The sequence below is a fragment of the Sporothrix schenckii genome, assembly GCF_000961545.1.
Source record: "Sporothrix schenckii 1099-18 chromosome Unknown Cont47, whole genome shotgun sequence".
NCBI classification, from domain to species: Eukaryota; Fungi; Ascomycota; class Sordariomycetes; order Ophiostomatales; family Ophiostomataceae; genus Sporothrix; species Sporothrix schenckii.
Window position 1 is genome coordinate 3150105 of NW_015971148.1, and position 27672 is coordinate 3177776.

Sequence of the window (27672 nt, forward strand, 5' to 3'; positions counted from 1 at the left end):
TTTCCCTATCCCGCGTTCATCCAATTTAATGTCTCACATCCACCCTCACAATTTTATTTCCATCTAAATTGCCTCTTTTCCTCCGCACAGCTACTTTACATTCCGTCCCTTTTCACTTTTCTTCTCTTTCTCTTCCACCTTCGGTCCTTCTTTCGCTGCGAACTACATCCTCCAGTCGTCCCGTTAGGCCAGCGACGTGCCTCTTCTGATAGACTGCCATTCGAAAAGGGGCACTTCGCCAAGCTCCACACAAACAACACCCAAAACGCTTCGCCTTTTCGTTTGAGTTGTGGCCCAGCGCCGAGGTACACGAACAAGCCATGGAGCCCGACTTGAGCGCCAGCATCACAAAACACCCCCATCCCTTCCGGCTCGAGCACTCGGCCCCGGCGAGCCGCTCATCATCGCGCACACCAGGCGCTCTGGACCGCATCGAGCGCAGCACCGACCAAAACAATGCCTCTAGTACGGGCGTTGATTATAAGCCCGAGGAAGACGATGGTGCGGCCGTGGAGCGGCATCAGGCGATCCACCCCGCGAGCCCCAGCGAACAGAGCGCGCTGAGCAGCCAGACAGCCGGCCGGGTCACCGATGTCGAAGGCCAGACGACGGTCGGTCCTGGTGGTGCCGGGCGTCTGCCGCATGTCCTCGCCGAGAACGACCCATATGGCCTGTCGTCGGCCTACAAGACCGACAAGGAACTCGAACAAATCCAGTCGACCCTTACGCAGAGGAAGAATGCCGCCGGTGTAGGGAGCGGCGACGACGGCAGCGGTGGAAGCAGCCCCGGTGGCAATACGAGAGCCGACGGGGGTGTCGTCAGCAGCAGCAGCAGCAGCAGCGGGGGACACGCCAATGGCGCCAGCGGCCAGCAGAGGAGCAACCAGGGCTTGTTGGCACGGTGTTTGCCGATCCCGTTTCCGTCCATTCGGTTTCCCGGCATGCCGTCGTTTGCGCGCCGCGCGCTCCAGAAGCGCAAGCTACAGGGCTTCTACAAGTCGCAGAACGCCACCATCGAGAACATGCTCAAGAGCGTCGAGGAGCACCAGGCCGAGGCCCGCCAGGAACACGGCGATGACCAACTGCGCTACCGCATCGCCGTGTACGGCTCGTTCGCGGCCAACCTGATTCTGGCTGCGCTGCAAATCTACGGCGCCGTGTCGTCCGGCTCGCTCTCGCTCTTCACGACCATGGCCGATGCCATCTTCGACCCGCTCTCCAACGTCACCCTCATTGTGTCCAACCGCGCCGTCAAGCGTGTCGACCCGGCGCGGTTCCCGTCCGGCAAGGCCCGCCTCGAGACTGTGGGCAACATCGTGTTCTGCTTCCTGATGACGGCCGTCTCCTTCATTCTGATTGCCTTTTCCATTCGCGAGCTCGTCGAGGGCCGCTCCCCCGACGAGGGCGACACCAAAAAGTTCCACCTGCCGTCGGTGCTCGCCGTGGCCATTGCGTTTGCCACGAAGCTCGCGCTGTTCTTTTACACCTGGGCCATCAAGGACCGCTACAGCCAGGTCAACATTCTGTGGCAGGACCACCGCAACGACCTGCTGATCAACGGCTTTGGTCTGTTCACGAGTGTCGGCGGCAGCAAGCTCGTCTGGTGGATCGACCCGGCGGGCGCCGTGCTGATTGGTGTCATTGTGTCCACCATCTGGCTGCGCACGGCCTTTGCCGAGTTCCTGCTGCTCGTCGGCGTCGTCGCGTCCGTCGAGACGCAGCAGCTCATCACCTACGTCTGTGTGACGCACTCGCCGGCCGTGCAGCAGATCGACACCGTGCGCGTGTACCACTCGGGCCCGCGCCTGATTGCTGAGGTGGACGTGGTGATGCCGCAGGACGCGACGCTCGGCGAGACGCACGATGTCGCAGAGGCGCTGCAGTCGAAGTTGGAGTGCCTGCCGGACGTGGAGCGCGCGTATGTGCACGTGGACTACGAGACGACGCACAAGCCCGAGCACGCCTACAAGAAGGACCTGTGAGGAGGAGGGGCGGAAAAGTAAGTGGCGGAAGGGACATGGGAGAGTGGCGTTGTAGATGCTTTGGTGAGGCGTGTCTCGGTTGGTTGGCTTGGGTTGATTATTTGATATTTCTCTGTGTGATACTCCTCTTTGTTCTAGATCTCTCTCCCAGTGCGCAGCATGATTTTCCTTTTGTATTTTTGACCACGACCGTACGAACACGACACTGTCTTTGACACAGAAAAGCTTCAAATAAAAATGCTTCAAAACTACGACTTACAGCTGCATTGCGGACAAGCACCCTGCCTCCCTGCTTGCATAGTGAAGGGCCATGTCCGCCAAAATGTCACGCGCGCACATTGCGTTGCAGACAGAAAGTCAGTCTCTGCAGCGTCTGCCGTTATCAACTCGACGGCGGCTGCAGCGGAAACTCATGCCCAGCAATTGCAGGTTTTACGGCAGCCAATGGAGAGGGGGCAGCTGCTCGCCTCCGCAGCCGACGTTATGCGGGGAAAGCTGCAGCTCGCAGCAAACGAAGCGATGGGCGCAGATCAGCGGAGCATAGCATGCTCTGCTGCCAACAGCCTGAGTGGTGGGTGGTGCTGCAGAAAGTGGAGATAGTCGGAGATGGTGGCTGTCGTCTGTTTAGCTACCCTCCTTCTAGCGGGCGCGTGTCCTAGTTTGGGCAGCTAGCGTTGGCAGGTGGGATCTGGCAGTTGGCAGCGCGTTCGATGCTGCGTTTCGTAATTCAACGTAGTCTTCAGACTTGGCACTTTCCTATTTTACGGTAGCAGACCCCGATGACTGACTTTGTTTGGCCAAAAAAGGAAGTCCCAGAGCCACGTACGAGGCTGCCAAAGACAAGGAACTGGAAGGAGCGGACGAGGTAAAACGAGCATATGGCTTGCAAAGTAAGATGAAATGACATGGTGCGAGGCTGTCTCATCTGGTTCTGAATCGCATTCCGCCGTTGGTTTCGGGTGCCTTTGCAGATGAGACAGCATCTGCCAAGATTAGACAATACGCCTTCTCGATATATAGAGGGATAAATACGACACAAAAGGATGGCCTTGCCCCAAGCTTTATCAATCCAAGGCAATATCTGAGTTTGAGACGTGAGAAGACACGGAGGAGTTTGCTAGATGGCTGCACTGCGTCCAAATACCACCACCTGGAACGTCTTGAATTGCAAAGCATTCTAGAGGTGACAAGAGAGTCCTGCAGCTCAGAATGTCAATGTAGTTTGCGGTGTCAAAGCTGCCGACTTGCTTCCTTCCCGTTTGAGAGCAGAGGTGTTGTTGCCACGAACTTGTCTCAAAGATCAGTGGAAGGAGCCCCCGATGCGCCGACCCGTTGGTCTGGCCCGCTGGCTCCACTGAACAATCCAGTCATGGAGTAATTACGAATATATAGCAAAAGCTCTGGCCACCAAGAAAGACAGGGTTCCTTTCCTAAACTGGCCTAGACGGAGACGAGCCATTCGCAAAAACATAAGGAAAAGAAAACAAGAAACAAGAACGAGCGAGAGAAAGAACGGCTATGTCGCCTCCTCCACTCTTACATGCCTGCAGACATGCACACATGCACATGGTCACATAGCACAACGTGCCTCATTTTCTTCCTCGTTTTCTTAATGCTCTCCGCATTCTACCCTCGCCGCCTCGAAGCTGTGCTGCATCAAACAGGCGTTCTTCATTGTCTATCTGGCATCTCATCTTCGCCTTGGTACCTGCCTTCCCATCTGCCGTCCCAACGCTCTTTCCGTCTTGTCCTCCCGGCTCCATTCTCCAGCTCCTTCCTCCAGCCGGCTCTATCTATGTGGTGACTGACGCCACTCTTGTACATCACTTGTGTATTTTGTGTTGCTTCGTGTTTTGTCTTGGTCGACATCCCCTCTTTCCTGGTTAATATCGCCTGCGTGTCTCCGCCCCTCGGAACTCTCTTCATTCCTCTCCTGACTTCTCCGTTTTCTTTCCCTTGTTCTCTTTGCTGTTTTCTGTACAATTCTCAACCATTTTGCGGCTTCTCGTCTTGCCGTCGTGTTTTGGCCCATCGCTCTTGCCTCGCGGTTCCTGGTGTCTCACTTGTTTAGCTCCAGTCGCTCTTTCCACTGCTCGTTCCTCACGCCTCGCGACCCACTTATCGGGCAACCACCACCCCTAACAAACCCCAAGCTCATTTAAAGCTCCGCGTCGCGGCTCCTTCTTCCGGACGCTCTTTCTTTCGCTCTTCTTGCCTTGTCGCCTTCTCATCTGCGTGACTTTTTGTTGTCCTTTTCTGCATCGTCCATTTTGCTTTCGATTGCTTATCGGGCTTCACTTCTCCCTCAGGACGCCCAATCGCTTTTCCAACGCGATGGCTCTTCAGAGTGGGGAGGACATTTACGCCACGGTACGCATCTTTGTCTCAGCTTTCCAGACGGTGGTCACCTGTCTCTTCCCCGCAAATCGCAGAGACATTGCCTTTTAATATTTATGTTTTCTCGTGAGATTGACATGCTGATGACGCCCCATTGCAGCTTCTTACGAGCGACACGTACTTGCCAGGTATGCTTTGGTTGAGACAACTGACATTCTGGACTTATTGTTGCGAGGCCAAACTGAGCTCTCGAAGGTCCGGAAGTTGACCGAGCTCCGGATCGCGACAGCTCCATCGGTCCGGCTTACAGCTGCACGTCTTCTTTTGTCTGCTTCGGTGCACGTGCTAAAGCCCTATCCACCCTCCAGGTGCCCTTGTTCTGGCCCACTCGCTCCGCGATGCCGGCACGTCCAAGAAGCTGGCCGTCCTGGCCACCCTCGACACCGTGTCCGCCGAGGTCATTACCCAGCTCAAAGTGCGCTCCCAGCCTCGTCCTTGTACCTCTTCCCACTCCTCGGCTGTGCTTTCTTGGCAACTGACACGCGCAGAATGTGTACGACTACGTAATATCCGTGCCGCGTATAAAAAACGAGGCCTCAGCCGGCAAACTTCACCTCATGAACCGCCCCGATCTCCACTCCGCGTTCACCAAGATCAACCTCTGGAAACAGGCCCAGTTCCGCAAGATCGTCTACATCGACGCCGATGTTGTCGCGTACCGGGCCCCCGATGAGCTCTTTGACCTCCCCCACGCCTTTGCCGCAGCACCAGACATCGGCTGGCCCGATCTGTTCAACACCGGCGTCATGGTCCTCACACCCAATGTCGGCGAGTACTACGCCCTCTCTGCCATGGCCCAGCGCGGCATCTCTTTTGACGGCGCCGACCAGGGCCTCCTGAACATGCATTTTAAGAACTCCTACCACCGCCTGCCATTTACCTACAACGTCACTCCGTCTGCTCACTACCAGTACCTTCCGGCGTACCGCCACTTCCAATCGAATGTCACCATGGTCCACTTCATCGGCTCCGGCAAGCCATGGACCCGGGGCCGCGGTGCTTCTCACGGTAGCGGTGTCTACGACGAGATGATCGGACAGTGGTGGGCTGTTTACGATCGCCATTATCGCCCTGCTGTACGTTGGCTCCTTGTTGGTCTTCTATGGTCTTGGCGCCCGTTCCATATTATATGGCGTACTGACATGATCTTCCCCTGACAGTCCCCTCCTCCGCCGGGGTCCAATCTTCCCGCGAAGAATCCACCCCCAGAGATTGTTCAGTACTTTGTGAAAGGCGAATATCATCCGACCATTACTTACAGACTAACTCCCGGCGAGCCCTCCTTGGATCTCGGGCGCTCGACATACGGTCAGCATTCAGAAACTCTGCCGCCTCCTCCCCCGTCCCAGTCGTTTTATGCGTCCCGCGAGCATCAGCACCTGCAACATTCCCCAGCACCACCACCACCACCACAAAACAATGAACATGACCATGGACCACCTGACCAGCAACCTCATTATCCTCATCAACACCATGAACATCAGCATGACGAATCTCACAGTCATCATGATCAAAACCAGCCCCATGAGCATGATCGCTCTGAACCTGCTCCTCCCCCAGCGTCCTCTCCTTTGTTTCAGCAAGACACCTCGCACCACCCGCCCCATGTTGTCTCTTTTGCGATTTCTGATGGGAACACGCGCACTGAGACTCGAGAAGACCAGGTTCCGGGTCCACAACCGGGAACGTCTCAACCTCCGGCACAAGAGCAAAAGCATGAGCCAGAACGACCCCCAATGGAGCCCAGTTGGGATGCTCAATGGTATGTTGGCCGCTGTACTGAATTATAGAGATCCCAAAATGAGACGTCTTGCTAACATGCTGTCCTTCTCTTTTTTAGGCAGCCACCGCCTACAAATGCTAAACCGGAGGCAATGAACTTCCCGCAGACCCACTACGAAATGTCCCGCGATGCAACGCCGTTCATCCCGCCGCCGCGGTACGCGAGTCCGCCGCGCGACATGTGGTATGAAGTGCCAAAGGCGTCCCCGGCCCCTGCGCACGAGCGGCCGGCAGCCATCTTCCCATGGGAGACGCACCAACCACCAGCGACCCGTGTCTTTGCCGAGCCACCGCCGCCACCAGCCCCCTTATCTGAACCGACCCGAGCCGAAACGCATTCGGGTCAGTCGGGCTACCATCCACACCCTTCCTTCCAGGAGCCAGGAGCTGAGCCATCTATGACCACAGGTTCGCCCTCGATGGATTTGAAGACGGAGCCCACCACACCAACCATGCCATCGACCGCTCGTGATGTGCCGCCCTCTGATCCCTGGGCGTCGTTTACGCGAACCAACGCTTGGGACGGCGTGCCCCAGATCGAGCGGTACGTCGACGCTTTCCAGAAGCAGCACCGCCGAGTGAGGAGCCGTGGCCAAGCGCCCGGTGGCGGTCTGCGATCAGGAACCGGTGTCGGTGACGTGAGCGGTGGCGGTGGCGCTGACGACGCCGCCTCCGTGCCGTGGAGGCGCGGCTCCAAAGTCACAGACTTCCCCAGCGAAGTAGAACGACCCAGTCTACCCGTCACACCAGCACCGATTCGTCGATCCAGTTACTGGGGCAGTGGTGGCCCCAGCTTTGGTGCAGACGATGACGATGCGGAAGGCGGTGATGGCGCGCACCTGTTGCCGGCTGCCGATGGTGTGCCGAAGCAGGCCGACTGGGTATGTGTGCATGGCGTAGTGTGGACGCCGGCAGACTGCCTCTGCGAGCATCTGCGACGCTGTCATATTGCTGGTCTTGGCGATCATAGCGATCTAAAAGACCAAGATCGTAGTGATGACCTGAAACGTACTAACAATCCTGGGAACAACAAGGATCCGGCCACGCAGCTGCAGAAGCTGGCCAAACAGCAGTCCGAACTACTGTTCCAGAAGCTGGGCAACGCCGGCGACGCCGACCGGGGTGAGGCTAGCGATGCACCTCGTACCATCCCGCTGCGGCCGCTTCCTTTTGGATCCGAGAACATCCAGTCCCCAACCTATGTCGCCCAGGCGCCGCCCGTCGTGGTCAGCCCGAAACCGATCAAGCCCGGCGGTCTCGAGACCAGCTCGGTGCGCGGCATTTACGACCAAGGCAGCAGCAGCAGCGGTGCAGCTGGCGCCGGCACGGGCGGCGACGACGTTACCATACCGCCCAGTCTCTCGGACACAAAGATTGCCGAGCCTTCGTATCTCGGCCCCGGCATCGTTTTCGAAAAGGACGAGAGCTACCCCGAGCAGGAGGTGACGGCAGCGCTGCCCTCGGAAGAGGAAATGGATGTACTGGATACATGAGAGGTTTGTTTCCCTTTGTTTTGCTGCTGTATTTCTTTTGTCCTTTTGGCACATTTTGGGAGGAGCGGGGAAGAGACTTTGGAAACATAATTGGATAATGGCATGATAGGAGGACATCAATGGTTTGGGGGACGGTGCGAGGCACCATTGTACTGTACGATGGTAGGACTGTTGCATGTGTTTGGCATATATTTCTTTCTTCCCTCTCTTGTGGCCTCATTTATCGTCGCCCACTTTGTCGGCATTCCGTACGGCAATAATGCATGTATGGAGGGTATATTTCAAAACACTATCCAACGGAAATAAGAACATCCTATTAAGCACACAATCCAGGTGTCCTTCGCATTACAACATACAATCTTACAGCTTTGACTCGGCCGCAGCAGTAGCAGCAGCTGCCTCCGTAGCAGGGGCATCTTGCACAGCAGGAGCGCCGTCGGCATCGGCAGCAGGAGCAGAGACAGGGGCGTCAGCAGCAGCACCAGCCGCGTCTTCCTTGGCACCGCCGGCGCGCTCCAGGATCCAGTCGCCGACCTCGCGGTAAAACAGCTGGCGGTCCGCTAGGGGCTCGCCGTGCAGCTGGTGCACCCACTTCTCGTAGCTGCGGAAGGTCCTGTCCGGGACGGCCGTTGCCGACGTGTCGAACCACTTCTTGCTGGCGACGAAGCTGGTGCACTTGTCGGCGTCGCCGTGGCCCACCCAGATGCTCTTGACGCTGGGGCCCGGCTTCACGCGGCCCTGGGCAATCTCCGTCACGCGGTCCAGCAGGGCCGCCAAGCCCTCGAGAGTGCCCGTGTCGTGGCACAGCGGATCGGCCTCGAGGGCGGCCCGGATGTCCTTGTCGCGGCTGAGGTACGCGACGGGGATCTTGTTCTTGAGCTGGAAGTTGGGCAGCAGGCGGCCCGCGAGGCGGCCCACGGAAATCTTCAGGGCGCTGGGGGCCTCGCCGGCGGGGAACCCGAAAAAGGGCGCCTCGAGCAGCCAGCCGCGGACCTTGGACACGACATCCGTCTCGTGCGGCGAGCCGGCGGGCGCCGCCATGAGCGTGGCGACCTCGTTGCCGCCCATGGAGTGGCCGAGCACAAAGACGGGCGTCTCGTCGCCGAGGTGCGGCTTGACAAAGGCGACAATGTCGGCCAAGACCGTCGCCGTGGGCCCCGAGCGGCCCTTGTCGGCGGGTTTCTGGACGCTGCGGCCCCAGCCGCGCTGGTCGAAGCCGTAGACGGCGATGCCGCGTTCGGCGAGGGTGGGGAAGAATTCGCGGTAGTTGTTGATGTGGTCGCTGAAGCCGTGGATGGCGATGAGCTTGGCACGGACGGGGCCGTCAGGCTGTACGAGAAAGGGGGAGGTCAGCTCAAGTGTCCCGTCCAGAAGCAGACCAAAGGCCGGCGGCGACTTACCAGCCACGTCTTGGTGTACAGCTCCTGGCCGTTCACCGTAAAGGTGCCTTCTGAAATGTTGACCATTGTGGCGATGTGCAAAATTGCAAAATGTAGAAACGGGTGGTTGGAGGAGTCGAAACGCTGTCAAACGAAGGGGGAGAGGGTGCGAGAGGATGTGTGTGCAGGGGCGATGATGGCGTTATATGAGGCGTTTGAATAGGGATGGGCGACGTATTGGACCAAAATGCACGTGAAGGTCAGATTGGCAAACAAGCAACAGCTTTTGGAAGGCACAGCTGTCATGTCTATTGTGGGTCGGTCCAGACAGGGCGGTTGGTGGGGATTTGGGGAGAGCTTGGAGCGGGGAAGGCACTAAAGTGGTCAAAGACGGAAAGAAGGTGAGAAGTGGACAAGGGCGGCAGCGAATGGAAAGTGCATTTCGTACAACACACAAAGCCGTCGCCAGGGGAAGGAGCAACACACAGATTCTCCTGATGGCAGTCGCTGCTGGCGTGGGCAGAGACATGATTACTCAGGCCAAACGCCTCACAGCAGCTACAGCACACCGTGGACGCCACGCCTCCGTAGAGAGCAATGTCGAAAGCAGTACAGAAATCTTGTACTTTGAATGAAGATCCGACGATGCGCCTTATTTACCTGTACGACTCGCTCCGTGCCTGTCGGTGTACCTGCCCGAATAGTGGAGCTTTTTCGGCCTTAGCATCTTGTCTGCAGGGAGAGCAAAAACGATCTACGACGTAGATACTCTAGTACCCCAATGCTACCGTCAACTCGGTAACCTTTTTCGCTTCCCGATGGGCATGCTGTATCGACTGCACAGCTGAGAAGCGGAGAAGCATGAAGCAGCCTCAGGTGCAGCCACAGCCATAGGAGATGAAGCAATCTCAACTTGCCGAGACGTTGACACGGTATTACGAAGAGAGCCTTATGCGTTGAGATGCAACTAGACGTTGGCCAATGCTTGCACGAGGCTTACGCACGGCACCATGAGCACTCGTTCAAAGGACACGATGGACGTTTGAGTGTGGAGTGAAGTTGAAGGTGACGCTCTCCTGGCTGCCGGAATTCTTGATTTTTCCCACTGTGACTCACTAGTGCAGTTCTCCGGACGGGCGCAGTCGTGCCTTCCCTTGAACCCCAACCCAATAGCAGTCACTTGCAAGGCTGGAGCCATCCCATTGCCCCAAACAAACCCCTAAACGTAGATCGCCCGTCCAGTTCGCCTTGTTCTCTTCGACTGAGCCTCAAGTCTCAGTCTCAATCTCTCGGTCACGATCCCGGTGAGCCAGTCTAATCGCTGCCCCCTGTCTGCCTACCGCTTGGCTGGTGCGTTTTGCCTTTTCGTACCATGACTCCGCCTCAATACTTTCGTGTCCGACCCCGTCTGCTGCCATTACACCTTCAAAAATGCTACGACGCAAGATGACTGACAAACAGCACAGAAATCCTCTGTACGGAATCCGTCGTGCACATAACGGAATTCATCCAGCGGTCCCAGCGATGTCACTCGTTGACAGGTAGCTGGGTGCTACGGTGCTCGTCCGCCTGACTCCACTTCCTCGACATCCAGTGGTCTCGAGCCAACCATAATCGTCCGTCCACTAATCGGTGTCAAGGCAGCCTTGCCAAGATCGAAGGACTCATCCGGCTGCATTGCCAGCTGGCACATGCGCTTTGATAAGGAGAGGCATCGGGGAGGCATTAAATATTTGCATCTGTCCTGCTCTCACAAAGTTGAACTCGTCTTTGCCTACTTGACGATTCCCAGGCCATTTTGTTGTCTTTTTATCGTGATTCTCCCACAAAAGGGCATCGACAAATCTACACTCACTGAAACCGGAACCAAGTCAGCTGGATACGGGCTTGCTTTCCTATCATCGCCACTTCACACAATGTCCGCTCCAACACAGCGCCCCAGGCGCTCGTCAGAAGACCTGGCGCTACCTCCGCCATATGAGGCAACTGATTCGGCCAACAACGGTGCAGTCCTCGGCACGCACAGCGAACAAGCACCGGAGACCACCAAGTATCAGGACGAAAAGGCCATTCTCAAACAGCGGGATGCCGAGCAAAATGCATCCTCCCGTGATAACTCCTATTCCAACCCGTACACCAGCCCGATTGTCAACCAGTCCTCTCAGCGGGGCTTTTTCCGCAGCTCCATCAGCAACCTGCGGGAGACCTTTTCAGGGCCCTGGCAGACTTATCCTCGCCCGACAGCCGCCGAGCGAAATGCCAGCCAGATGGAGCAGTTTGCCCGACGCCTCGAAGTGCAGAATCGGATGGGGCCGTCCGCGGCCGAGGCTGAAAAGCGAGTCCTGCAGCTCCAAAGCGACGCCGCGCAGGCTAGTACCCGCGCTGGGCCCCGCGTGTCGACGGGCATCTTCAAGGCCTCGTGCTCGACCGACCTACTGTTTCTCATTGACGCCACAGGCTCCATGATGCCCTACATCGAGGCCGCCAAGGCCCAAGTCAAGGAAATTGTCAACGACATCAACCGGACATTCTTCAATGAAGCCGACGTGCGCGTGGCCGTCGTCGCGTACCGCGACCACGGAGAAAAGCAACACTTTCAGTTTCTGGATTTCACCGCGGACGTCCACAAGGTCTTCAAGTTCCTCGACAAGCTAACGGCCTTTGGTGGCGGCGACACCGCGGAAGACGTTCTGGGTGGCCTCGACCAGGCACTCAGAGCGTCGTGGAAGCACCAGACGCGGTGCATCATGCACATTGCCGACGCGCCCGCCCACGGCTCCAACCTGCACGACATGGGCCGCGAAAAGGACCACTTCCATATGGTCGGCAAGGAGCCGCATGGCCTGCAGTACCAGCTGGTCCTCAAGGAGATGATCAATCGCAAGCTCAACTACGTGTTCTTTCGAATCAAGTTTATCACTGACCGCATGCTCTTTCAGTTCATGATGGTCTACGGCCAACACACGACGGCCTGCAAACTTCATCTCGAGAACAAACATATCCTCGAATCCCGCCGGTGGTTGAAGAGCCAGACGGCCCGCAACCGGGCGCATATGCAGCGGACGTCGTCGGACAAGGAGTATGCGGAGAAGAAGATGCAGGACGAGGGTGGCCTCTACTTTGCAGAGGTGCAGCTCGGCAGCAGGTACAGCTCGCTCCGCCAACTGGTCGTCAATGGCGTCACCGCATCCTCGTCGCGGACGGCCGTGCGTCTGTCATCCAGCCTGTCGGCCAGCGGCAGACGCAATCGGCTGAGCACTACGAATTCCAAGCTGGCACACCAGAAGGCACCGCTCAGCGATCTGACCGAGGAGGATGAGGTGGATGTTTTCGAAGATTGCCACGAGTGGCTGAACGGGCGCGACATTCGTGGGGCCCGAGATGCGGCCGATGCCAGTACGTTGGCCGAGACGATTGTCGAGGTCGACGAAGAGGACGAAAAGGACGAAGAGGGGAAGGACCCGGTCGAGCCAACCAAGCCAAACCCCTTTGAGTTTGACACGAGCGAGCCGCAGTGGAACGTACCGGGTTGGCTGGACCAGACCATGCACGTCAAGGCCTTTTCACCGGATGTGATTGACATTGCGCCACCAACGTCTGCCGCGGCAGGCCAAGCGAGTGAAGCCACGTCTGCTGCTGCCGCCACTGCTGCTGCCGCTCCTGGAGCTGGCACATCGATTCTTGACCGTATGATGCTGAGCGACGACAACATCCGCATCAGCACAAACGAGCTGGTCATCCTCCGGCGCACGAAACCGTTTGCCCAAGGCGCCCTGCGCTTCGCATCGTATGCGCGGACGCGAGAATCAACCAACCCGCTTGTCGTCAAGACATTCAAGGCCAACGGCAAGCGGCTGGCCGATCTCGCCGAGGACATGCGCGTGCAGGCGCTGTGCAAGGCGTTTGCGCTCGAGTTCAACAGCCTGGTGACCAGCGAGGCGCACGCGCTCGACTTTATTGTGGTGACGTGCCTGCAGCCGATGACGGCGGAGGGCGTCGTGTCCAGTGGCAACGGCGCGGCCCGTGACGAAGAGACCCAGGAATGCCTGTCGCTCGAGCCGATGCTGGACAACGGCCGCTATGTCAAGTACAACAACAACTGCGGCAGCGTCAACGATGACAGCGGGTCCGAGATCAGCAAGGCGGCGCAGGCCTTTTCGCACTTTACCTTTGAGCGGTCGCGGGGCGAGCTGCTCGTGGCGGACCTGCAGGGCGTCGACAACGTGCTAACGGACCCGGCAATCCACACGCGGGACCCGCACCGGTTTGTGCTGACGGACACGAACCTGGGCGTGGACGGCTTCAAGCTCTTCTTCTCGACGCACACGTGCAACAGCGTGTGCGAGACGCTGGGCCTCCGGTCCAAGGCGGAGATGTTTATCAGCAACGACTTTGACTACCGCACCGACTGGCCAGCGATTACCTATCACCACGCCACGGCCGTCCACGGCGCCGCCGCGACCAGCAACAGCAGCAACTCCGGCCCCAACGCCAGCAAGCGCTCCGGCAAGAACAACGAGCCCGACAGGCTCGTCTGCTGCTCCAACAAGCTGTGCAGCAAGATTGTGCGTGTCTCAACGGCCAAGAAGACGCCGCCCAGCTTCTACTGGTGCAACACGTGCTGGCCGCAGCTGCGCTCGTCGACGGTCAAGCGCGTGTGCGCGACGCCCGGTGCGTTCCACGACTTTGAGGTGTCCAAATTTTTCTTTGAGTCGCAGGGCCAATTGATGCCGCAGACGTGCGCCGCCCACGGCGGCGTGCCCAGTCTGCCGGTCGCCTTTGCTCCCAAGGCCAAGGCGCTCGCCTTTTTCAAGCGCCGCCGTCCTGGCGCCGCAAACTAAGCGGGTGCAGTCGGTGGGCATGTGGCGTGTCTTGTTTTTCATTTCTCATGATTCCCATTCTTGTCGTAGGTTCGTTTTGGATTGTGGTCTACTTTGTCGGTTTTGTTTTCATTGCATAATACATGTATTAATTATCTTTTTGCGTCATGGATTGTTTGCTTCCAGCATGTTTGTTCATCGAATCATGTTATATTTCTTCAACATTCGAGTTCCGCGTCCATGCATCTCTGGTGATAAAAGGTGTACTGAGGGATTGGGGGTGGTAAAAGCACTCCATATTCAATCAGAGCCTCATATGAATGCCAAAGTTGAACCGTTCCTGGACGACTACCACATTCGGAGCAGCTAGGCGAGTTTACTGGCACGCGAATGTGGAGCAGGCGGCGTCGATCGGCCAATCATACGGCGTCTAATGTGGCTATCGGTCAGCGGGTCTGGGGAGCCCAGACGCCAGTTCCGTTTCTGGAGCGTCCCACCTGCTGAGAGCCGAGGCACAACTCGTTGTAGGTGTGCTGACTCGCATAACTGCGACTCTGATTACAGAAGGTCCGGCTGGCGTCGGGTAGGCCACAGCGGGCATCTTTGAGGGGAAGGCACGATTGATGACCACGAACGTCGCTTGCCCTTTGAGTAACTTGTCTTGTTTCTGTTCCTTCTTTGTGTCTTCCTTTTTGTCCTCTTCTTTTCTTTTTCGCTCCCACATCCCTACTTCGTGTTTTCTTGCCGAACCAGCACAATCCGCTGCGTCACGACATCCCCCCCTCGATTCTTCCACAGATTTGCACAAAATGCCTATTCCGGACAAGACGTTTACACGGGACGAGGTCGCCGCGTCGGCCAAGAAGCTGACGGCCGAGGGCGGCGACGATGCCCCTGTGCTCTTCATCATTGACGCGGTCGTCTACGATGTGGCCGATTTCCTCGACGCGCACCCCGGCGGCGAGTTCGTGCTGCGCCAGGTCGCCGGCAAGGACGCCACGTCGGACTTTTACAACCTGCACCGCCAGGAGGCACTCGAGAAGTACATTGACGACCTGGCCGTCGGCACGATCAAGGGCGAGACGCCCAGCATCGTGCGGCCCAAGCCGGGCGACCTGTCGCTTGTGCCCTATGCCGAGCCGCTGTGGCTGTCGCCCGTCTTCAAGACGCCGTACTTTAACGACTCGCACCGCCGGCTGCAGCGCGCGCTGCGCCAGTTTGTCGACACGCACGTCAAGCCCGAGGCCATTGAGAAGGAGCGCACGGGCGAGCACCTGGGCCAGCCGCTGATTGACAAGATGGCGGCCGCGGGCATCCTGCACATGCGCCTGGGGCCGGGCAAGCACCTGCACGGCGTGCGGCTGCTCAAGAGCGAGGCGAACCCTGACGGCGTCATGGACGGCAGCGAGTTTGACTACTTCCACGACATGATTGCGGCCCAGGAGTTTGTGCGGCCGGCGTCGCGCGGGTTCCAAGACGGCAACATGGCCGGCCTGACGATTGGCCTGACGGTGGTGCTGCACTATTCCAACGACGCGGCGCTGCAGAAGCGGGTCATGGAGGAGTGCCTGACGGGCCGCAAGAAGATTTGCCTGGCGATTACGGAGGCGTTTGCGGGCTCGGACGTGGCGCGGCTGCGCACGACGGCCGTCAAGACGCCCGACGGCAAGCACTACATTGTCAACGGCACCAAGAAGTGGATCACCAACGGCGTGTTCTGCGACTACTTTGTCGTGGGCTGCCAGACGGACAAGGGCATGAGCGTGCTGCTGGTGGAGCGCGGCGAGGGCGTCGAGACCAAGGCCATCAAGACGAGCTACTCGGCCGCCGCCGGCACCACCTACATCACCTTTGACAATGTCAAGGTGCCCGCCGGCAACCTCTTGGGCCAGGAGAACAAGGGCATCTACGTCATCCTGGCCAACTTCAACCACGAGCGCTGGGGCATGGCCTGCGCCGTCAACCGCTACAGCCGCCTCGTCGTCGAGGAGTGCCTCAAGTGGTCGCACCAGCGCCTCGTCTTTGGCAAGCGTCTCATTGACCAGCCCGTCATTCGTCTAAAGTGAGTCCCGCGTCACCATACATGACACTATACATGATACTATACATGACACTATACATGGCACTATACGTGGCACCATCCATAGCGTGCGTGGCTAACCGGACAGACTCGCCAAAATGATTGCCCTCGTCGAGAGCCACCAGTCGTGGCTCGAGACCATCACCTACCAGATGTGCAAGCTGCCCTTTGACCAGCAGGCCAAGCACATGGGCGGCCCCATCGGCCTGCTCAAGATGAGCAGCACCCGCATGGCCCACGAGATCGCCGACGAGGCGGTCCAGATCTGGGGCGGCCGCGGCCTCACCCAGACCGGCATGGGCCGCGTCATTGAGAACTTCAACCGCACCTACAAGTTCGACGCCATCCTGGGCGGCGCCGAGGAGGTCCTGGGCGACCTTGGTGTGCGGCAAGCCATGAAGTTCATGCCCAAGGCCGTGCTATAAGAAACTTGTCGTGTTGTAAATGGTGATGGTGATGGTGATGCTGGACATGTTTAGATACGACGGCATTTAAATAGCATTTGAAAGGCATTTGTGTAATGAAACAGTTTGGACGAGCCGATTAACTTTTTTTAAAAAAAAAAAAAAAAAAAAAACTACTTAACTTCTGATTTGTTTGTGATTTAATTGTCAAATGAATCGTACAGAATTTTCAGTGTTTGAATTGATTTTAGAGACAAAAAAAAATCAAAAGAAAATGAAAAAAAAAAATCAATACTCCATGCATATAAGAATTCTGTTCTATTTCATTGATTAGTCCCCACAAGACACTTATATTCAACAACATTTGCCACGCCTCACGGAGAATAGAAACCCTTTACACCCGCCAAAGCAAAATTAAAAAAAGAAAACCGCCTCCTGAAAAGGACAACCCTTTCAATAAAAAAACAGAGCATTATAATCGGGATGCTGACAACATGGAGGATCTAATGTGGGCCCTGCTGGGGATTTGCGACAGCGCTGTCTGATGCGCAGCAGCACAAAAAGGGACAGGACACGGAGTGGATGAGAACGAGTGAGGGTTGCATGCAGGGGAAAAACGGTCACACGCATCGAAAGGGGTGGAAAACGGGGAGAGCAGCTGCAGCGGTTCGTCTGATCTCTCTGCCCCTCTCCTTCCTGCCTGGCTGCGACCCTCGTCAACCACACTCCAATTTGGAAGGCCCGAGAGGCAGACGGGGGAGAAGACCAGAAGGAAAGAAGGCTGGACGACAATATGGGATTACCCACAGACGTCGGAACGCCACACAAACTTTGGGTCTTCTAGAACACCCCTGCTTCCGTGATTGCCGTATTAGCTACCGAACGGATCAAACATCACCGAGCCGAGAGTGAACCGCCAGTTGCCTGTTTGGGACAATTTGCACTATACACTTTTCACGTCACACGTTTGACTTTTCACTTTTCATTTTTCACTGCACGGAAGAGTTTGATAGTTAACTGCAATTTTTTTGGTGGCCTCCTCACAGGACGACCACATAATTGACTTGTGGTCCGACCGTTTTGACTCCGTTGGTAGAGAAATCCCCTTGCAAACGTTTCCATAATGCAGCGTGTTTTGCTGTCGCAAAAACAGAAAAGCAAAAATCAGCACAAAGTTCGTTACGTTCAATTTTCTCGTGCAGAACATGGGAAAACGTGAAAGACAACAGAAGAATGCGACATGCGATATGCGAAATGCGAGTGAAAAAGACGACAATTTCGGCTGTTGGACAAGGGGGCAAAATGGAAGACGAGAGAAAAGACACTTGGAAGGAAGTGACAAATGAAACTTGTAAAAACGACGAAAATGAAATAACGACACAAGGAGAATATGAGAAGCATCCCGAAGAACAGCAGGAAGACGTCGAAAAAACACAGAAAAATCAAAGAATAAATCCCTTTGAATCACAGAGATCCCGTCCGCTTTTGTGTATCCAGTTGCCCATGTTCATACCATGCCCGACCCGTTTTGTGAACCTTTGCGCGTGAGCGGACAAAGGGTGCTTCCACAAGGGAAAAAAGGAAAAATGTATCTTGCCAACTTCTCTCCATCGATCTCGTGACTAAGCGCAATTCAAAAGAAGGCTGTTGCTTCGCTCTCTGGTGTACAGGGATTGTGGGTATGTCCGTTCTTTCGTGGCCGAGGTGAGGTATGCCTACGGTGAGCATGCTGCCGCTAAGGCAAGGCTACTGCTGGCATGGCCTCCTTAGTTGTTGGGGCAGTCGGCCTGGATGTGGCCGGGCTGCTGGCACTTGTAGCAGATCTTCTCGCCCGAGGTCGAGGCCTTGGGGCAGTCGCGCGAGAAGTGGCCGGTCTCGCCACAGTTGTAGCACTTGCTGCCGTTAACGCAATCGCCTGTCAAATGCTGTTAGCAAAAGTGTTCCGCAAGACTATGTTTGTATGCATGCCTCTAAGTGTGTGCGTGCATGGAAAACTCCAACTTACGCGACATGTGGCCGACACCGCCGCAAGAGTAGCAGGTCTTGGCCGCACCACCGTACGAGCCGTAGCCGCCCGAGCTGCCGCCGTACGAGTTGTTGTAAGAGCTCTTGGGGCAGTTGCGAGCAATGTGGCCGACCTCACCGCACTTGTAGCACTCGGCGCCCGACTGGCCACCACCGGGGGCACCGCCCGAGCTGGGGCAGTCACGGGAGATGTGACCAGCCTGGCCGCACCGGTAGCACGTCTTGGTATCCTTAGGACCTTCCGGGCAGTCACGGCCTATTAAGCATAGTTAGTTTTCGGGATTCGAGTGCGCATGTATAAACAGGCACAAATGCTGTACACCATCATAGGTTCAAAGCTTACTCATGTGACCCTCGTTGCCACAGTTGTAGCTGGACAAAGAACGTTAGCTAATGTCGTCTGAAGGATGGCAGTACTGGCTGTCAGAACAGGTAACATACCACTTAGCAGCGCCACGGTTGGGGCAGTCACGGGCCTGATGAAAGGAGTTAGTATATCATTCGCAAAAGGAGGCGAGGAGTCAGGAGATCCGCTGCAACAGCTGGAAGGCCGAAGCCGATCCCCGGGCCTCGAAAAATCCTAGAGACATGCATCGCGGCCCGAGAGCTTTATGTCGTCATACCTGATGGGTGGTAGCGCCGCCTAGACGGATGAATGGTCAGCCTTGTTACTCCACACATGTACCAAATCAAGACAGAAAACGTGGGAAAATGGAAATATGAAGATCTGGGGAAGGCACCGGCTCCTTGAGCCTGCTCATACATGTTCACAACATTGAGAATGGGGCCTGGGGAAGATGGGTGAGAAGGGTGGAGGCCGCCAATAAGAAATTGCGTGTGGCCCGTCAAAGAGGCCATCAAGGTTGCTCGAATGACAATCTTCGGCCTCTTAAAGTAGGTTGGGGTGCAGACGACTGCGTCTTGTTCGGGAATACCCGAAACTAGCACGATCCCTCAGATCTGGCATCTGGGCATGGAGTATGGGGTAGATTTGTATTATACAAGTCGATGTCGCACGCCAGATGTGTGTCAAGTGACGACAAAATGAGCTGCAATGGTGCAGGAACGGCAGTGATGCCAATGCATGGTAGCCCCCCGCCCCGCTTTGAGGGGGGAAAGTCCGCTTTTAGTGTAGTTCAGATTTTTTCGTTTTTCGATAACGATATTTTCCTGGTTGGAATCTCGCGCGGTGCGATAAAGAAATCAATGCAAAAGAGCAGAAACAATCACAAACTTACAGCTGAAGCAAGCTCTGCCGCCGCTCTGCTGGCCGCCCTGCTGACCCTGGAAATCCATTTTGATTGTTGGTGGGAGGAAGAAGCTGAAAACGTTGGAGGAAAAGTAGAGCAAGTCGTGGAGGAACGGATGTCTGCAAGTGCAATTTGTTAGCTGCAATTCGGCGACAAGCAAGCGAGACCGCAACGCCAATTGGTGTTCGAAAAGAGGCTTGAGGCCTGAAGAATCAGGTCCCGGTAGACAATAGACAAATGCGAGGAGGAGAAACGCGTATTTGGTGACACTTTCGTGGGATCTGACGCGGCGAAGAGGTTCAAAAGATCTCGATCGCGGTGAGGGGCGAGAAGGCAAAGTAGTGTTGGGGGGGGGGGGTATAGCGGAAGAGCATACAGACGCAAGACAGCTGAAGGTGACGGTGTCGTATGAAGGCACAGAGGGTAATCTCGTGATGCGCAGGAAATGGGACAATGGAGGGTACTCACGTAAAGACGGTTTGCGTGTGTTTTTGTTTTGGTTGAGGACAGGTTTGAGGCAAAGAGGCTCGAAAGTGGGAAGTGGATTTGTTGAAGGAGGGGCAACGGTTGAGATTTTATGGTTTGGTAAGATTTTTTTCTCGTTTTTAGTATTTATTTTTTTGGACGTTAGTGTCGTTTTTGTTGTCTGAAAACTTTTAGGGCTATGTTGGCAGGAAAGAAGTAGCGACTGTAGCGAAAGGCAGGAACGAAAAACGTATGGGGAAGGCACGCGAAGATATGAATCGAGTTGGAGGCGAAAAAACGAATGGGACGGGAAGGCACGAAGGAGAAGAATGATATGAACAGGAAGGAGCAACTGTGGACGACTGCTCGAGGACTTTATGTAGGGAAGGTACGATGGACACGAGGATCCACAAGGACGGCGTGGAAAGTGAAAGCGGACGTCACAGGCAAGAGGTGAATGTGCAAAGCAAGAGCGTGAACGATACAACGACATTAAAGAAATGTATGTGTTCCTACAGAAATATCCTCAGAGACGGCAAGGTTGAAATGGAGTGGAAAAAAGAAACGCAAAGACCAACGGTACGGAACAGGCGTGGGATGGGTCGGACGAAACGGGCGAGAGGGTGTGGAATGGCACTGCAGGGGAACCACAGACGAGATCTTCGTGGGAACCTGTGCAGAAACCAACGAGATGCATCTGTGAGTTCGGAAGGGGGTGTGTGGGCAATGTGGGCAGTGTGGTGGGCGGTGTGGTGCGAGGATATGGCTCGATCGCGCGCACGCCGCATGCAACCAACTTACAAGACCAAGCGAGGACAGTGCCAAGCTGAGAACTCTTTCCGACTTGAGCAACGTCGCGAGGAGGAGATGACGAGACGGCAATTTGTGACGTTTGTGGCGAGAGGAGACTGACAGACAACTCAGATCGTTTCTTTATGGGTGAAGACGCGAGTGACGGACCATGGCGAGATGCTCTCTGCCCTGAGCACACCCCTGGTCCCTGTCGATGCCACCAGGCCAGGCAAAGCTGCGACTCTGAGTCCCTCACGATACTCATGATCGCTCTTATTCGCCTTCCATGGCCCCTTCCACGACCCCTTCCATGACCCCCTTCCATGACCCCCTTCCATGGCCACTTCATGTCTTTCATTTTGATCCTCGTCCGCCCTGTTCAGGCTGCACTCAAGCGGCCTTCCATCGTCTGGATCAAACCGACGGGGGTGTGTCGGCTTGCGCATTTTGCCATTTGCCATCTCAGATCACAATCCCCCCAGCTCGGCCAGTCCCTGGCGGATCGTCGTGTTCGTCTTTTCAGCGACAGCTTGCCAGGGTCCGTCTTCAACGTCTCGCGTCACCAACCCAACCGGAGATGCCCACACCTGCAAATCTGCCTTTGCAAATTTGTCATTTGTCCTGTCTGTCTATCTGTCTGTCTGTCTATCCGTCCGTCTTTTTGCTGGTCCGGCGGTAGGCGACGCATGGGATGCGCCTTTCCCCGGCCCACAGCCACATAAAGACGGTTTGTATGTGGACGCAACAGCCTCGAGAACCACGGGTTTGTCTGTCTGACCGCGTGGGACATCGTGCGTTGGGGCAGCATGCAGCGCACGTTGGCGATACGGCGGTGTTGAGAGCGGCATATTGCCTTGTACACTGGATGGGGTGCTACAGTGTTTTGTCTGTAGTGTAACGGCCGTTTAGCAATATGCGCCAATTGGCCCTGGAGGTGCTTTCTTGTTGGGAAGAGTTGGGTGCATATCGCTTTTGATCCGTTCTTGTTTCCGACCTCTCTCACTGTTCGTCTTTGGTTAACAGAAACCACCCCCAAAACAGCTTCCCACCCCTGGTTACGGCTCGTATTGCTCCGGCATTACCTCCCGCCAAGCAAACAAATTCTTCGAACGGAATCTAAAACGACACGCCGGCGATATGCAGGATACAGGGGCCAGACGAAGTAGGGCGACGAAAAGCCTTGAGCGGGTAACCGCAAACGAATCTGGAAGGATGGCCAGAATATGTTGATATTGACCGGGATAGCTGCTCTCATGCATGTCAGAGGTAGCCTCGCCCGCATATCCACGGAGAAGGCGGTCACAGCATGGCACTCGCAACACTGTGCAGCACACAAGTATATTATCAAGTGGCAGTGACACGGCAGAGGTAAAGGTCGGATGCGTTGCACTCACGGTGCTCCTGTTGTCTGCCGCTGTTAGAATTGGCAAGTCTTGGACGACAGTTGGTGGTCCAACCGTGTTTGAGCGAGGTTTGCGAATCAGCCACAGGTGGCACCGTTGCTGCTGTAAATGCTTTGGAAAGGGCATTCTAGAAAAGGACGGAGCTGACAATGAATGTCTTCCCCCCCAGCCTTGTCGTTTGACCCGTGAATCTCGCCACGTGCAGTCAAACTCGGGAAAGAGACATGCGGAAGAAGCCAAAAGCGCCGCCTCGAATTATGCCGCCAGTTCCATGCTGACGATCCCACGAACCGCCTGTTGTCGAACGACGCGCCGAGAGAGTTGCATTTTAGCAACCGGCCAAGATTTAGGAGAGCTTGTGCTCGGTCGCCAGGATTTTTCCAAGCTTCCCATTCCTCTCATGCTTTTTTGATGAAGTCTCGCCAAATACCCTTTTCGCCATGTCCGTTACTTTTTAGGCTTGGTTTTGTTGGCCCAGTGGACGAGTGCCATCCCGCTCTCCCCGTTGAACATGTCCCAGCGCAGCCTGATCTTCGGTGGGGTCCGTGTGTTTGCCATGGTTGGCGTGCATGCTCGGTCTGATGTGCCTTCTGGAAGCCTTCCGAGCTTGTAAGGTCCGGCTTGGCAAAATGTGCATCCTACCCTTTGGGTTCTGGAAGCTTTCTACGTTCGGCACTGTGTCATGTGCCTTGTATGACTTGGTGGACGAGCTCCTTTCCCTTTGGCTCTCGTTTTGGCGCGAGCACTCGTTCTCCCTGCGAACTCGCCTCGGTTTGATTGTCTGACCTGCGGCATGCTTTGCCTGGCAACTTGAGATGGGTTCGGACAGTGCTGCTCTTGGCCAGATCTTGCCGCGTCTTGTTACGCCTGCCAATCTGTCATGTTCTGACTTTGCGCCCGGCCGGTCTTGCAGCCAATCCTCGTCCCATCTTCGTCTGGTTTTTATACTTTGACAATCCGTGGCTCTATCGTACATCCGACATCTGCTCTTGTGCCTCCTTTGGCTACATGAACGGCGACCCCGTCCGGCTGCGAACAGCCTAAGCCTACAGAGCGCCATTGCCTTGCGCGTCCGTTCGTGCCTATCGACAGATCATGCCATCTCTTTGTATCTGGATCTGATCTGGTTCCTATCTGCACTCTCTGTTCCTACCACGGAATCGTACGTGCCACGAGATAACGGCTATCTTTGACCGATCCGCTCGCGGGCCTTTCAGTTCCCGAATTTACCAAGATGAAGGGCATGGCATTTCGACATGCCGTTGATCGTTCCAATCTCGCGATGCAGCCGGGACGGTATCTGTTAGTGTCCAACTTTTTATCTTTTCACTCGACCACTGGACGACACCGACCGTGGCGATGTGTCTCGAGTTGTGCCGTGGCCATACAAGTGCAGGCGCCAGTTCGTGAATGTACGGATTATGGCAAGACAAAGACGTCCGTACATGGAACTTGAGCGAAAGGAGCTTCAAGAGAATGCCCATTTGGATACATGGGAAAATTCAAAAGGCAACGTTAGTTGCCGCCGCCTTGTCACAAATGATCCCACGGGGTTGAAAGAGGAGGGTGAGCATCCTACACGAAGACGACGATCACGGAGGACATCTGTGAGAGTGGCACTTTCTGTGTCGCCTGATGCTTGGCTCGCCTGTCACGGGCCGCCACACCGTCTTCACCTAGGAAGATTACTTCTTTGATATGCCTTCGACCCCCAACGCCGAGAGGTGAGCCAGCGGGCGGCTTCTTGGCATTTGTTCACCGAGCCACGTCGAAGCTGGCAGAAAGACGGAAGATGGGAAACATGAACAGTTCATAGGGCAAGGTATGATACTATAACGGGCCGGAAAATATGCTTCTCGGCATACGATAAGATGAAAGAACATCATGTTGTTCAGAAACGACCGAGAGCCGTGCGGCTGTTGGCTTGGTCCCTTTGCCTTTTCTTTCCTTTTGTGTCTCTTCCTAGCATTCTGACTTCTTGTAAATGTGTGAGACCAGATGGTATTGCAGTATATGCCAAAATCCGCCAAATTGTGCTGGATAGCCCTGATGTGCTACTGTAAGGTTTCAGCTTAAACGGTGTGGTTTTACATGCAGCTGGTGTGGCCGTGAGAGGCAAAAAGGCTACGGGTATGGTTTTAGGGGTGGATCAGCCGAAACAGTGCTATCCAAGTGCTGGACAGCGATTGGCAGGGGCGGTTCTCCATAATTATGCGAAACAGTATTGCCCTGAAAGGCCACTGAAAACTCTGGGGCAAAGTGCTATCACGTGCCTTGGCGCGTCAAGAATAGTGTGGAGAACGCGGTCGGCGCGTTGTGCCCCACGCATCTAACTACGACGACGGCAAACAGCAGCGACGTATTGCTGTAGCCAAATTGACAACGCTACAATTCGACGACGCTCCTGGGACACGAGACAGGAGGACCAAACGCCTAATGAAGTGGCATGCACGATCGAAAAGGATGACTTTGATCTGACGCAGCACCGCAACGGCAGCCGCATTCGACAGCTCGCGGCCATGTCTGACGCCGTCCGTCAAGGGCGGCCAGCCTTGCTCCAGGCAATTGAGCGCGCGTTGGATGGCATGAACGAGAAGGTGACAGCAGGTGAGTTGGGGAGACGACGAGGGCGCACTGGACACGAAGAAGCGAATGGCGTGCTGACAACGGCCATCATTGGCCGGCATCCAGACTTTCAGAGGCGCGACGAAGAATGGCGGCAAAGGTACAACAAACTGCGGGCAGACTCGCAGGCATCGCAGGGGCAGATGGAGTCCGAGATGAGCCAGCTGCGGAGCCAGGTTGCGACGCTGACAGCTTCTCTTCAACGGTCCGAGGCCGCACGGAATGCCACGCACCAGAGCGGGCCTGACACAGCAGGCGGCGACAATTCACAAGAGAGCATGTCCGAGCTCGTGCAAGAGCTGCAGGAGGCCCTAGAAAAGTCGCACATGCGGCATGCGGTGGCCAAGTCGCAGCTCGAAGAGGTGGTAGCGTTGGTTCGGAAGCGCAAGGCCGAAACGCTCCGATGGGTGGAATATGCCGACAGCCTCGAGGTGAAAATCAAGAAGCTGGAAAAGAAACTGGCCGCGGCCCGACAGACAGCCGTACCGGTCGAGGACCGTACATCCACGCCAGAAACACTCGATATGGTAGAGAAAACACTGCCACAGCCGCAACCGCAACCGCAACCACAGGCCGAAGTCACCAAGCCGACCCTGAGCGCTAGTTTCACCTCATCGGAAACATCTTCTTTCTTGGGCCACCCGACGGCGGACGATGACGGCGCTGAGCCGGAACTGCCGCCACAAAAAGTCCCCAAAGGGACCCGTGCGGACGGTGCAAACAACGAGACTGTACCGGACTCTACACAAAGCGAGCCATCGTCAGACGCGGCGCAGCCCGACCTTCCCGACCTTCCCGAGCTTCCCACGCCGCGTGCGACAAACTCAGACGGCGTTGCTGGCCATGTGGCGATTAAGAACGAGCCGTCCTCCGACGGGCCTGAGATCATCTGGGAACGAGTGACCAAGAAGCCCAAGAAGGGCGCGAACGACCGATCGAACGACCGCCAAACACCGCAGATCCTGCCGGCGGTGAAGCGAGAAAGCTCCGACAACACACCTCGGGCACTGGGTTTAGCGCACTACCGGGAGTCACAAGAGAGCATCGACCTCGACGAGGGGCAGCTCACAGTGCAAACACCACGGAAAAGGCATCTCTTTTACCAGCAACAACTGCTCTTGGAAAGAGACAACAGCGACGAGTCGAGTCCAGCTACGTCCCAAGAAAAGCCCGCAGATGAGCCAGGCGCCCAAGTCTCCAGGGACGCTGAAGACTCCAAGCCCGCTACCGTAGCCCCGAGTCTGGTTCCGCAGCCACCACCACTCGCACGACCTTTGCCGTGCACGCCATCTACGCCGCTGGCGCCGATTTCTGGCAACGTCCGCCGTGGGCCCAAGAACCCGGTCAAAGGCCTCAAGTCTCTGAAGCGAGGTATCGAATCGCTGGCTGAAGACAATCAGGCCTACGACTCCCCCTCGGTTGCTTCGAAGCGCACGGCCATGGAGCCACCGAGCACGACAAGACAGAATCGACTCCGCTCGCTGCTTAATTCGCGGCCGTCCGAGCCGAGTCCTGTTTCGTCGTCGCTTCCACGACTGACCGCAGCCCCGCGATCCCATGGCGGCACAGACAGTCCGACTGCTGGTCTCTTTGGACGGCCACCACCGACGCGGAAGCTGCCGCATCTGCGCGACGACGACAATGTCTCGCTACCGAGAACGCCCAGCGCGGCTCCTGCACGACATGCTGGCACGCCCGCGGCCGCGGGGCTCGCTACACCCACCACAAACTCATTGACAGCGGCGCTGCTGGCCGCCAAGGCCGAGAGCACGGCCAAGAAGGTGTCGTCGCCCCTGCGCGGCCGGCCCGTCGACCGCCTCAAGATGGACGACTTCAAAATCAACCCAGCCTTCAACAACGGCGAGACGTTTGCGTACAACGAAGTGGTGCGTGGCCGGGCAGACCGTGCCGGCCTGTCGGGCTGCACCGACCCGCAGTGCTGCGGCAAGGCCTTTCGCAGCATGGCGACGTCCGAGTTGGACGCCGCCGGCCCTGCCCATCTCCGCCGCCCCGAGTGCCTTGTCTTGATGGAGCGGCACCTGGGCGACGGCGCCTACATGCTGGCCCAGATGTCGCCCGAGGAGAAGAAGGCGCTGTGGCTCGAGGCGCGCACAAAAGAGCTTGCCGACAAGTACGGCAAGCACCGGCACCGCTTCCACCGGAGGGCGTCGCCGCCTGGGTTCTGGGACACCGACTTCCCCACCACCCAGGATGAGGAGCACAACCGAGCCGAGGCGGACAAGGTCGAGCGGATCACGGTCCAGGAGCGGTATCGGGAGGCCATGCGGTCTGGAGGCGGCCGATGGATGTTCCGTGACGAATGAAGCGGACAAAGGCGCGCGGTAGTTCTACAGAACAATTCACAAACAACACGAGCATGGCGACGGCGCACTTTTGTGGCTTTCTTTTCCATTTTCCTGTCCCATTTTCGGGATTTATTGCATATGTGGCCTGGAACATCCAGGCAAGGCTTGAGTAGCATAGTTTCTTTCGGTGTCTGTCCTTGCATGCATCGGACACTGCATATGATGCACAATGCCATGCAAGTTGACTTGCATAATTGACGGCCGAAGTGACGCCCTAGCTTGCAGCATAGAAATGGTTTTCTGGTTCCAATGTATCTGACTTTGTTCATTGCGCTTCTGTACTATTGACGCTGGATAGGCTTTGATGCAATGTAAAGTAGTCGATGTCACGGACGCATCACTCCGGGGAAGCTCCGTCCTCCTGCAACATCGTGCACGTGCACATTCACCGGCTGACCAATAAACGTAT

At 56.4% G+C, this 27672-nt stretch overlaps 9 protein-coding genes across 9 annotated transcripts; 6 read left to right on the forward strand and 3 right to left on the reverse strand.

The window, feature by feature from the left end:
* Positions 1-320: 320 nt before the first annotated feature.
* SPSK_04195 (uncharacterized protein) lies at positions 321-1982 on the forward strand (the record flags this gene model as incomplete). Its single annotated transcript, XM_016731006.1, has 1 exon — positions 321-1982. The coding sequence occupies one exon, from the start codon at positions 321-323 to the stop codon at positions 1980-1982; it is 1662 nt and encodes a 553-aa protein (XP_016585550.1).
* Positions 1983-4316: 2334 nt separating this feature from the next.
* Positions 4317-7654, forward strand: SPSK_03922 (glycogenin glucosyltransferase; the record flags this gene model as incomplete). The annotated part of the gene is made up of 6 exons (XM_016730737.1): positions 4317-4352; positions 4480-4507; positions 4688-4794; positions 4868-5455; positions 5540-6145; positions 6224-7654. The coding sequence occupies 6 exons, from the start codon at positions 4317-4319 to the stop codon at positions 7652-7654; spliced, it is 2796 nt and encodes a 931-aa protein (XP_016585551.1).
* Positions 7655-8014: 360 nt separating this feature from the next.
* On the reverse strand, positions 8015-9120 carry SPSK_04402 (acylglycerol lipase; the record flags this gene model as incomplete). Its single annotated transcript, XM_016731209.1, has 2 exons — positions 8015-8983; positions 9055-9120. 2 exons carry the CDS (start codon positions 9118-9120, stop codon positions 8015-8017), a joined length of 1035 nt encoding a protein of 344 aa, XP_016585552.1.
* A 1829-nt stretch (positions 9121-10949) lies between these two features.
* On the forward strand, positions 10950-13874 carry SPSK_03953 (mhck ef2 kinase domain family protein; the record flags this gene model as incomplete). The annotated part of the gene is made up of 1 exon (XM_016730768.1): positions 10950-13874. The coding sequence occupies one exon, from the start codon at positions 10950-10952 to the stop codon at positions 13872-13874; it is 2925 nt and encodes a 974-aa protein (XP_016585553.1).
* A 788-nt stretch (positions 13875-14662) lies between these two features.
* On the forward strand, positions 14663-16358 carry SPSK_04183 (acyl-CoA dehydrogenase family protein; the record flags this gene model as incomplete). The annotated part of the gene is made up of 2 exons (XM_016730994.1): positions 14663-15915; positions 16022-16358. 2 exons carry the CDS (start codon positions 14663-14665, stop codon positions 16356-16358), a joined length of 1590 nt encoding a protein of 529 aa, XP_016585554.1.
* Positions 16359-18103: 1745 nt separating this feature from the next.
* SPSK_04237 (cellular nucleic acid-binding protein) lies at positions 18104-19658 on the reverse strand (the record flags this gene model as incomplete). The annotated part of the gene is made up of 6 exons (XM_016731048.1): positions 18104-18252; positions 18343-18618; positions 18706-18734; positions 18804-18838; positions 19035-19303; positions 19601-19658. The coding sequence occupies 6 exons, from the start codon at positions 19656-19658 to the stop codon at positions 18104-18106; spliced, it is 816 nt and encodes a 271-aa protein (XP_016585555.1).
* Positions 19659-20470: 812 nt separating this feature from the next.
* SPSK_10590 (uncharacterized protein) lies at positions 20471-20989 on the forward strand (the record flags this gene model as incomplete). The annotated part of the gene is made up of 1 exon (XM_016736935.1): positions 20471-20989. The coding sequence occupies one exon, from the start codon at positions 20471-20473 to the stop codon at positions 20987-20989; it is 519 nt and encodes a 172-aa protein (XP_016585556.1).
* Positions 20990-20997: 8 nt separating this feature from the next.
* On the reverse strand, positions 20998-21315 carry SPSK_04705 (uncharacterized protein; the record flags this gene model as incomplete). The annotated part of the gene is made up of 1 exon (XM_016731503.1): positions 20998-21315. The coding sequence occupies one exon, from the start codon at positions 21313-21315 to the stop codon at positions 20998-21000; it is 318 nt and encodes a 105-aa protein (XP_016585557.1).
* A 3476-nt stretch (positions 21316-24791) lies between these two features.
* Positions 24792-27221, forward strand: SPSK_04021 (uncharacterized protein; the record flags this gene model as incomplete). Its single annotated transcript, XM_016730835.1, has 1 exon — positions 24792-27221. The coding sequence occupies one exon, from the start codon at positions 24792-24794 to the stop codon at positions 27219-27221; it is 2430 nt and encodes an 809-aa protein (XP_016585558.1).
* Positions 27222-27672: the final 451 nt, after the last annotated feature.